A 10,953-nucleotide genomic window follows, 5' to 3' on the forward strand; every position below is an offset into this window, starting at 1 on the left:
GGTGTCTCTGTGGCACGCTCTGGAAAGAGTTTTTTCACTAAACGTTTATCCATAATTATACTGTACGCTGTACTCGTATCTTCTATGCAAACCTGGTTCGCCATCATTTAACTTTTTCTTCCCAGTTGTTCTCTACTCATTACAACGAGCCCGTTACCAGAGCCTTAAGCATATCTTCTTTATCTCTGATCCGCCATCAAGGGTTTACTTAAATTCACATGGTCTTCCATATCATTTAGGTCAGGTCACATGGAAAGAACATGAGCGCCTATAATTATAAGGAATGTTTTTGTTTGTGTCGGATGCTGGGGTCATGAGATTCCTAGCGTGTAATGCGGTCTATCGAATCGAATTGTTGCTTATGACACTTGCATATCGTACTGTTGTGCAAGTGGATGAAAGAGCCAAGCAAGTGTCAGAACCTGTTTTGTATAAGCGTTGTGTGCGAGCGGGGGGGGGGGGTGCGCTACTTGAACCAGCTAGGTCGACCATACGACACCGTCCCTGTGTCTGGGGGATTTGGCGCCTTCCTTAAGAGGAGAGCGCGGAAGTTGTATTGCTGCTGCTGCTCATCTTCACTCTGATGCAAGAATTCTGAACGAGCTTGTTCAGTGACCCCATGCTGCTGCCTTGTCCGTTGGCATATCAAGTAACCGAGAGTTAAGGCACAAGCTCTGCAATTTTGTTAATTGGTAGTTTCTCACTTGATCTCTACGCTGCCCGTGGAAAGAATATCCCATGTCATTGTCCAGCATTATTCTCGAATATGTTACATTCTACTGATAAACAGAAAACTCTAGTCAGTGTTGTAACGTCATCGCCCCATATTGGTAGCGTGACGACCAGTAAACACGCCGCGTAACACCCGTGGAGGAAGAGCGGGAGGGAGGGAGAACTCCGCGCGCGGTTGGTCACGCCACGAGGGTGTGCGCAACTGTCACTTGGCAGGGGTAGCAGGGGCTCTGGTATCTTATCTTGTAGTTTCTTATCATCACTTGTTTACCAAGGAGAACACTAGGTAATGATGCTCTCCAGGTAAAGGTGAATCGTAATCAAGTTATAGAAGGGTTTTGTGGAATTACAAGTGAGCGGAGCGCGGTATGAATGCCCCAGGACCCCGCGTGTATGACAGCTTGGCCTGTCTTTGCTGGGCGAGTTGTAGTACGGCCACCCAGCCGAGCATGGGTGGCGCATAGTGAACGGCCAGGTACATTAAGGAAGAACTTACATATAACCGTTTCATAAGAGACGCCAAGATAGACAGGAAAGGAAATGCCAGGCAGTGCATTGCCTGGCAAGAAATGGGTTAGGACAGTTTCCCAATACAGTTTATCGATTTAAAATCTTGTACGATGGATAAAGAGACGACTAAACGCTCGAAGTGTAAAGGAAGGTGCGGTTGTCTGTGGCGGCGAGAGAGGCGCCAGCACGAATCCTCGTCAAGGTTACTGTGACACTGGCGGGCATCGCTGGAGGGTTGGGGGGAGGGGGTACTACTGACCTCCTCGACTGGGTAATGTAAGAGTGAAGGAGATTCGAATGGAAGGATGGCGGCGAGATAAATACCCGCTCGCAGCCTCATCTTATCGTCAGAGGCTGCATTTTATTTGGATTTTTTGCTTTCATAAAGTGCACGCAAATTACGAACATACGAACCCCACATACTCCGACAGGGTCATAATTTTGCGTACGTACGTGCATGAGCACGATTTTGATGTTTACAGCAGTCTCCCTGCGTACTTGTTGTGACCTTGCTCAAGCAGTTGCATCAGTCAAGATGATGATTGCAAGAGGCTCCTGCTGCCTTTGCCATTGTTGTCCACTTGCAGTTGCAGACCCCGCTTTTGCAGTGGGGCTATTGTGAGGTGACCCCACGTGTGCATTGTTAGATTACGCACAATCTATATTACTATGTATGGAGTAGCCCTCGCCCAGAGCTATACGAATTTTTGAAACAATAGTAGCACAATAATGTGTACACACAGACTGATAAGACACAGCCACAGTCAGAACGTTAATGAAGTCGTAACGTTTCGAAGTCCTACAGACATCCTATTCGGGCGAGCAAAACCAAAATGAGTGAAATTTTGATTTTGCCCCGAAGAGGAAGTTTTTAGGATTTAGAAACAATACGACTTCATTTACGTTCTGACTGTGACTGTCTCATTCGTATAAATATTTCTTTATTCAAACCATTTACGTGTGGTTCTTAAATTGTCATGATGACCATTTAAGGTAACGCCCGAGAGAAGTCTCCCGCCTTGCACTGAAATCGCGTAAAAGTGCCCTTGTCCCTGTGATAAGATTCGTAGTGATAAAAACAAGAGCCTCGTCCTTTACTTCTACTGGGTGGTTTATCGTCCGCATCAGTAAATAGATATTTGTTATACCTGTATGCATATTAGTTTTTAAAAGGTGCCGCAAAGCTGAATATTTGTTTATCAAACGAAAATCAACGAGACCAAAAGGCGTGATCATAGCCATCTTTAATTATAAAGGAAATTCAAGTAGATACTCGGATAATTTGACGCCTGCGTTACTTTTCCTGATTTAATATAATTATGTTCCCGCTCGTTGCCCTCTTCCACACGTTTCTTTGAAGGCAATCAGTCTTAGCAAGCAGTCGTCAATCTCTGAAGTAACTTGTGAAAGATAAGACTTTAAGTATGGTTGGCACGCCTGTCACCCGAAAACGCGCACTCCATCAGCTCAAGGTATCGCTGCTCCACCCACTGTATGTATTTATAAATATTTATCTATAGTTTAGGGAACGACGGATACACAGAGGCAAACGATACCCGGAGAGGCCTTAAATTTAGATAAGTGTACCATGAAAATTTCGTTTTCGTTCTCACTAAAGTTGTAGGGGAGACATTTTCCTTTTTTAAAATGTAGGAGGAAACAGTTCTTGATGACTGTGACGCGGAGTGTAGAACCTTATCAGCATATTTAAAAGGTTCCTATGGTGATAGCATTACTGAAGAATGTACGATTGAAGAACCAAACTCAAGTATTAACTCATCGGCGAGTGCCGATGAGTTAATACTTTATTGGGGTTTACATCCCGTAGCAATGGTCATGGCTTGAATGGGAAAAAGTGCAGGTCTAGCCAGAAGAATTGAACCGATACTTATGGAAATGTCTGTGGGGCGTAGTGAGGTGAACATTTCACAGCTGTCATAGGGACGGAGCGTCGCATTCCTATACATGATTGAATAGTCTGCTCCACGTTATTCTGGCACAGGAAGCGCCGTGAGGATGGAGGGATGCCAGGCGTAAATACGGGCCCGGGACGTTGAAGAAGAATGTACAGCTGATATGTCACCGTTGGCCCCGACGCGTCGCCGCGAACTATTTTTTGTGCGCTGAGCCTAGTTGCCGCGCGCCGAGTTATTACTGTAACGCATTAGTCTTCCCCCGAGTGTACCACAACTAGGGTTAGCAAATGATATGCGACACGACGCAAACTGTGAGTGCGAACTCTAACGTGGCTCTCCTTCTCCCCCAGGTCGCGAGAGGTCCTCCTCGTCCAGCACAGACGACCCTTCCTCGGGTGGAGACGACTCCTACCTGAGGGCGGCCGCCGCAGCAGCGAGGAAGCGCCGTGGGAACCTGCCCAAAGAGTCGGTCAAGATTTTGAAGAAATGGCTCTATGACCACCGCTACAATGCCTACCCGTCCGACGAGGAGAAGCTGCAGCTGTCCCGCGCCGCCAATCTCTCTGTCCTCCAGGTGAGCTTGGCCTCTCTCAATGGGTAGCCCCCCCCCCCCTCTCTCTCTCTCTCTCTCTCTCTCTCTCTCTCTCTCTCTCTCTCTCTCTCTCTCTCTCTCTCTCTCTCTCTCTCTCTCTCTCTCTCTCTCTCTCTCTCTCCTCTCTCTCTTCCTCTCTCTCTCTCTTTTCTCTCTCTCTCTCTCTCTCTCTCTTTCTCTTCCTCATTTTTCCTCTCTCTTTCTCTCTTTCTCTTCCTCATTTTTCCTCTCTCTCTCTCTTTTTCCTCTCTCTCTCTCTCTTTTTTGCTTTCTCTCTCTCTTCCTCTTTTTCCTCTCTCTCTCTCTCTCTCTCTCTCTCTCTCTCTCTCTCTCTCTCTCTCTCTCTCTCTCTCTCTCTCTTCTCTCTCTCTCTCTCTCTCTCTTTCTCTCTTTCTCCTCTCTTCTCTCTCTCTCTCTCTCTCTCTCTTCTCTCTCTCTCTCTCTCTCTCTCTCTCTCCTGCTCCCCCTCTCCTCTCTCTCTCTCTCTCTCCTCTCTCTCTCTCTCTCTCTCTCTCTCTCTCTCTCTCTCTCTCTCTCTCTCTCTCTCTCTCTCTCTCTCTCTCTTCTCTCTCTCTCTCTCTCTCTCTCTCTCTCTCTCTCTCTCTCTCTCTCTCTCTCTCTCTCTCTCTCTCTCTCTCTCTCTCCTCTCTCTCCTCTCTCTCTCTCTCTCTCTCTTCTCTCTCTCTCTCTCTCTCTCTCTCTCTCTCTCTCTCTTTCATCTCTCTCTCTCTCTCTTTCTCTCTCTTTCTCTTTTTTCAATCTCTCTATCTATCTATCTATCTATCTATCTATCTATCTATCTCTCTCTCTCTCTCTATTATTATTAATATTATTATTAATATTATTATTATCATTATCAATATTATAATGTTTGTTATCATTGTTATCATTACTATTATTATTGTTATTATAAATGGAAAGAGGCTCGTTCGTAACCCGCTTTGTCCCGCCAGGTGTGCAACTGGTTCATCAACGCCCGGCGGAGGATCCTTCCCGAGATCATCCGCCGCGAGGGCCACGACCCCGAGAAGTACACCATCACCCGACGGGCCAAGAAGCTGAAGGGCGTGTCTCCTAGAGACCGCATCGACCCCGAAGAGTACTCCCGCCCCGCCCAGAACGATTACGCCCGCGCCCGCCCGAGATGGGAGTCCGCTGACCTCCCTGACCACGACTACGACTTCTCCATGGAGTCGCGAGTGGCGTCGTGGGTCGCAGAGCAGCAGAGAGTGTCAGCCAAGCCTCACTACGAGGCCGTGTGCCCCTGCGGCTGTGGCTCCGACGCCGACCACACTCCAGCCTACACTGGTTCCACCACTACGCCCACCGCACCTACGCCCACCACCCCCACATCAGCTCCCAACTTTGCCTCTGAAGTCACGGCACCAGCAACCACCACCACCACCAATTCTCCGATATACACCGATACCACACACTCCCCTGCATACACACCACACGATTCGCCCCTCTACCCCCCGTCCACACCGGAGCACTATGTTCCTCAGACAGAATATGCTCATCATCCCTACACCACGCCCGCTCAGGTCACCCCGCCTCCCACGCCCCCAGAGGACGATGCTGACAAGTTCAAGTGTCTGTACATGCTGGTGGATGCTGCCCTTAGTCAGTGGGAGAAGCAGAACGCCTCCCCACCTCCTCAAGACGCTCTGGACACTACACGGACCTACCTCAGCCTTTAACGTGGCCACAACAACCTATGTAACAAGACTATGCCATCCGATTTTTTGTATAAACTGGATTGTTGGGCTAGTGCAGTTTCTTTGTTCACTAGGATACAGAACGACGGGATTTGTGACAGAAACATTAAGCATCTGAGTTGCAATTAGTCCCTTGGCGTATCACTTCCTCCCAGCCTGTATATATCTTGCACCTACGGACCAAGTTTATATACAGAACAAAGTCTTTTGTTCATTATCTTACCTGTGAAGTGTAGGAATTGCTCACAGAGTAGTGAATAATTATTGGTTCACTCGATGTCATGTTGGTTTTTGGTTGTGACTTTAAGAATTTTAGTTACAAAAGACACCATTTTTCATTTGACTGTGTTGACTGTTAGCGCACGACTGTCATGTACTTCGGTATGAGTACGGCGATTGAGCCTTGAGGGACACTCTCAGGCTCTCAGTCGAACGTCTGAGGATGAACTCTAACCCTTGGCAGTGATTTGGTAGTTCGAACATACTAACCAAATAATGAGGTAGCTGTTGATTTATGTCCTCTATAGTACAATGGATTACCTTGCAATGATACAGAGTTTTTAGTTTTTCTGACCCGTTATTTTTAGGTGACCCTTGTATTATCACGACTTATCAAGATTAGTGTAGTTTATAGAACATTCCAAAATTGTTGTTGGTCTTCCCTCACCTCAGAGCAGCGGCCGTGGGTGGGCGTCGCAGCCCAGGGAGCAATCCTTGCGGGCGCTGATGGCCGCCCGCCGCCCTGCCTCTGGTCTTGTCTCTGCCTTAAAGACATATCGCTCAAAGCCCTAAGAAAACGTGTATACATGTGCCTTAGTCATGTCCATTGCAGAGTCGACTGTTCTCGTAACTGCAAAAGTCTCATTAAGTTTATTTACAAGAAATTACTCTGCTATTATTGCCTTAGTAGGAATCTGTAAATGTTATGTCTTGCTAACCTTTCATTTCTTTTAATATGTGTTATATGTTTGTTGCAGTAAATGTGATGTGTATATCTATCATTATTTGATAGTAAATTTAATAATTGATATTCGCTCGTAGTAGTCATGACATGTTATTTTATCCACATCACACATACCTGGTTGTAGTCGAATGTAGATTATTGTATAAACTGTTCTTTCAGAAAAAAGTTGTTAAGAAATATAAGTTGAATAATGCTGTTTACAGCAGCACAGGCTATATACTCAGTAGCTGCATTTGTTTACCTGTGCATTATGCAGTGTCTTTTTCATTTTATTATGTACTGAAGCAGTTGCTTTAGATTCTGATATATTATATTTTGGAAGAGTATATAAATTTATGTAATGTTACTTCATTGGAATTTAGTGTCCAGGAAGAACCATCGCTCTGTGAAGCGAGTAGCTATATTTGTGTATATATGAAGAAATCGTGTACTGTTTATGCATGTCATAGTGTGGGTGACATTGTTCCTCGACCGGGACCTTCGACTTTGGGTCAAAGCGGCTTGGCAGTAGCATAGGATGTAGGTGTTACTGCTGTGCAGAGGAGCCCTCATAAAGCTCTGCTCTCCCCCAGGAACATATTGGTGCTATTTTTTATTCTCCCATAAGTAATGGGCAGGCGAGCCAGGTCCAGTGTGAGGGTCGCGCTCCGTCCGCTGCGACGCATGCGCAAAGTGTGTAGCCGTTGATTTGTTTAAATGTTTTTGATAGGAATGCAAGTGATTGCACACAGCCTGGCGGAGGTTGGTTCGGTCCCGGGGAGCTTTGTGGCTGGTAGTTGAGTGGGTCGTGTGAGTGTGATATTATCACTTGGGTTTATTCTTAGTTAGGTCAACGCCCACCTACGCCGGCAGGGGAGGTTCACGGACCTACTTAATGGGTCTCACAAATACACTAGTGTATGGGGAAGTACAAGTCATTTCCCAGCCTGCTTCAATACGTACATTGCAGTGTACATATATTACAATATTGTATACCTTTCATACATGATGATATTTTGAAAGTATTTTTACAGAACTGCACTGAGCACAAAAGTCAGTAATCAAGAAGGTGAAGTTTATTATTTCAAACTAATTGTATGTATAAAGATGAATACAAAGTATTTGTGCCATTGGTATTTACATGCCATGATATGCCAACTGTCATCGTGAGTACTCCATGCAAGTAGTGATAACTATAATGTTGTTAATAGTTACTTGAATATAAGAAGTGTGTTCCGAGTGTGACCAGCGTGACCACGTTGCCTTCCTCTCACTTCCAACCACGCAACTCGTAACTCGCACATAGTGTAATGCCTGAGATTTGCTTATTACCTAATTAAATCTGTTTTAAGATGTATTATATTTTAAATCTGTTGAAGATTACCGTGTAGATAAGAATGACCTTTTCTTCGCCGAGTGTGCGAGCGACGCCGCGAGGGTCGGCGTGGGAGGAGGCAACCTGGTGACGGACTTGAGTAGCGCCAGGAACGTAGTCCATTACTAGCGCGTGTACTGTACATTATGCAGAATAATTATATTAGAAAATAAAAATATCTTACTACTTACTCTTTTGTTCTCCATTTCGAAGAAACAACTGTAGATGTAGACTGATTATATTCCAGTTGAAATACGTATCAAGAATATGATATGCTACTGTTTTGCTTTCAAACTTATTGTAAATCAGATCCTTTTAGTTTTGATAGACTGAAAGTTTTATATAACTGATGACTGAAACCAATCCAAACGTAAGGGCAAGGGGTGGGAATCACACTTTTTATATAAAAAAAAGCTGGATCGATCAAGACACAGTTTCTCTTACAATTACCAAATAAATTTATGAAAAAAACATGTGACATAATCGTATTTGTATGCGTGTACTGTAAATATGTCTGTATGCATGTATATATGTAATATATATATATATATATATATATATATATATATATATATATATATATTCATATATATATATATTCATATATATATATATTCATATATATATATATATATATATATATATATATATATATAATACTATATGTATATGTATATATGTGTATACACACGCACACACATACCCAAGATCACATACACAAGGAGGGAACTCCTTAGTCGTAAATGCACCCAAAAGCCAATGAATGTTATGTCGCAGATAACCAAAGATAACACAATGCAACCAAAAACACAATGGGACCAAAAACACAATGGAACAGGTGAAGCAGAGCCATCAAAGCAGCCTTGGGAGATCCATCCACAGCCGAAGGAGAACCGTGTTTCGTGGAAGAGAACAGGCCCGAGATGACGCCGTCGGAAGTGGCACACTTCGCCCGTGTGAGCCTGTGAGGTATGTGGGTTAAAGAGGCACGGGCAGAAGATGGATTTAGTACATGTACAATCATCAAGATGGACAATCAGGAATACATAAAGCACATACGGAGTGGGGTTTACTGTAGTGCTGTTTTTGTACCAATGATACACTGAGCAAAAATGTGCATCCTCTTCTGATGCTTCTTATCTCCGGAACAAATACAAATACAGTCGACTGGTATAGGTTGGCTGCCCACCAACCTTTGCATGCTAGATAAACTTGTGAGATTTTTTTTTGTCTGACGCCTCCAAATATGTCATGCCTTCAGAACGATAAATGATGTTCAGTTTCCTCCTCTCCGCCCTTTTAATGGATGGTCCAACCACAGCCCCTCTGTCTTTGTGTGTAAAATAACAAGCAAAAAACCCGGACTTGCTACCTTCCTCATTACATATTTTAGCATTTCGATCCTGTATGTTGTGCTGCTCCTGTAGATTTATATTCAAGCATAAATGGGATAACAAACGCTACCGAAATTCCAAGTGTCATAGATGAACCTTTATATCGTTATTGTATAGTCTCCCAACGATCTGCTTCACATGACTGTTGAACACTTCGTTTTTGGGCGGCCTAAAAACCCAAAGAAAAACCGAGTCCCGTGTAATGGATGCCTGGCTAAAAGCCATCGCTTCGTCGCATCTTACGCAAGACGCGGCCTTGGATCGCCAGAAATAAAACAAAACAAGAGACTAGTCACAGCGACAGGCGGGGTGCTGGAGGTCGGACTGATTCTGCACTCGGTGCTTACGGCCGCTTTTTAGTTATGCCAAAAACAAGTATAGAATTTTGACGTAAATGTTCGAGTTCGTCTAGTTCTGGAGACACGGTTTGAGCCACTAAAGACATTACAGCCACGTATTCAGCAAAGTACATTCCTAAGATGTCTTCAACAATTTCGCCACCACATTGGGAACCTCTAAAAACGCTGCATTCTTCATGACTTTATCGATTAACAGGGCTTTCATCAACGTAGCACAGTCATTAGTAGTACTGGTAGTGATGATGATGATAGTAGTTGAAATATTAATAGTATCCTTATTATCATTGCGCTTACTATTATCAATATTATGATCATTAATAGTAGTAGTTGATGTAGTAGCAGTATTGCTAATATTGTCATTGTTACCACCACTACTATCATCATCTATCTTTACTTGTACTACTATCATTATCACCATTATTATATCATTTTCATGATGATGATGGGCAGTGCTCCCCACCGTTTAGCCAAATGTTTGGGTAAGGGCCCTCATCTATGACCTATAAGACGGCGCCACAACTTCGGCTACAAGAATGAAAAACTTGGCTAATTTTGAAGTAAAATCCCTCCTCACTAATGTTCGGAAAGATGCAGCTATTTACGCGCCTGAGAGCCGTTTGCGCTATTATTGATAGTCCTCTGCCACTACCAAAACATGAACTTTGATCCTTCGAGTTGGCAGGAGAAGAGTTCTGACAATTTTGCGGTCTCCTCAAGGAAACGTTAAAAGATCACGATTATTAACGGCAGGTATTCCACTCATCTATGCTACGTAGAATAGGTTTTCGTCACTGCGTTGCTGTCCCCTGGAGGTCAAGCTTACCTTAACCGCCGATGTTGTTGAATGTCTTTCCCGACTAGTCAACCTTGTCTTTTCTGGGGTGATGTTAGCCTGCATTTTGGTAATGCCATTGACATCACCAATACGCCTAATACAAAGTTAGGAAACTTGACATGAAGCATGAAGTGACATCGAAAGCGCCGCTTACTATAAAGCAGTTGCGACAAAGCTTATTACAGATCTAGCATCTCCGTCAGTGCCATTGTGGTACACAAAGATTAAGCAGGACATCTGGACGCGAAAGAAAGTGATCCGCGAAGGATTATATGAACATGATAGAAAATATAATGCAAAAAAAGGTATGAATAAAAATGAATGAAGACATATATATGTGTGTGTATATGTGTGTATATATATATATATATATATATATATATATATATATATATATATGTGTGTGTGTGTGTGTGTGTGTGTGTGTGTGTGTCTGTATATACATATGATAAATATTATTATCATAATCATTATTATGATTATAGAAATATTGATAAAGCTAAGGAAATTAGGATAATGATAATCACAATATCATCGATAAAAATGATAACAGTGCACCAATAATGACAAAAAAAGTAA

The 10,953-nt window shown here is 43.5% G+C and overlaps 1 protein-coding gene across 6 annotated transcripts in view; it reads left to right on the plus strand.

Annotated features, from left to right (window-relative positions):
- LOC122242859 (uncharacterized) overlaps positions 1–7,972 on the plus strand; it is a 32,034-nt gene extending 24,062 nt beyond the window's left edge. For 5 of the 6 annotated variants that reach the window (XM_043000270.2, XM_043000272.2, XM_086539756.1 and 2 more), the window contains 2 exons: positions 3,509–3,732; positions 4,704–7,972. In XM_043000270.2, the coding sequence (XP_042856204.1) occupies positions 3,509–3,732; positions 4,704–5,450 (971 nt within the window). In that variant the 3' untranslated portion in view covers positions 5,451–7,972. Of the gene's footprint in view, positions 1–1,110; positions 1,208–3,508; positions 3,733–4,703 lie in introns of those variants that run through there. The other variant, XM_043000269.2, reaches the window with a different exon arrangement.
- Positions 7,973–10,953: the final 2,981 nt, after the last annotated feature.

The sequence above is a fragment of the Penaeus japonicus genome, unplaced genomic scaffold (assembly GCF_977035675.1).
Source record: "Penaeus japonicus unplaced genomic scaffold, GWHDUDI00000001_assembly GWHDUDI00000009, whole genome shotgun sequence".
Lineage (NCBI taxonomy): Eukaryota > Metazoa > Arthropoda > Malacostraca > Decapoda > Penaeidae > Penaeus > Penaeus japonicus.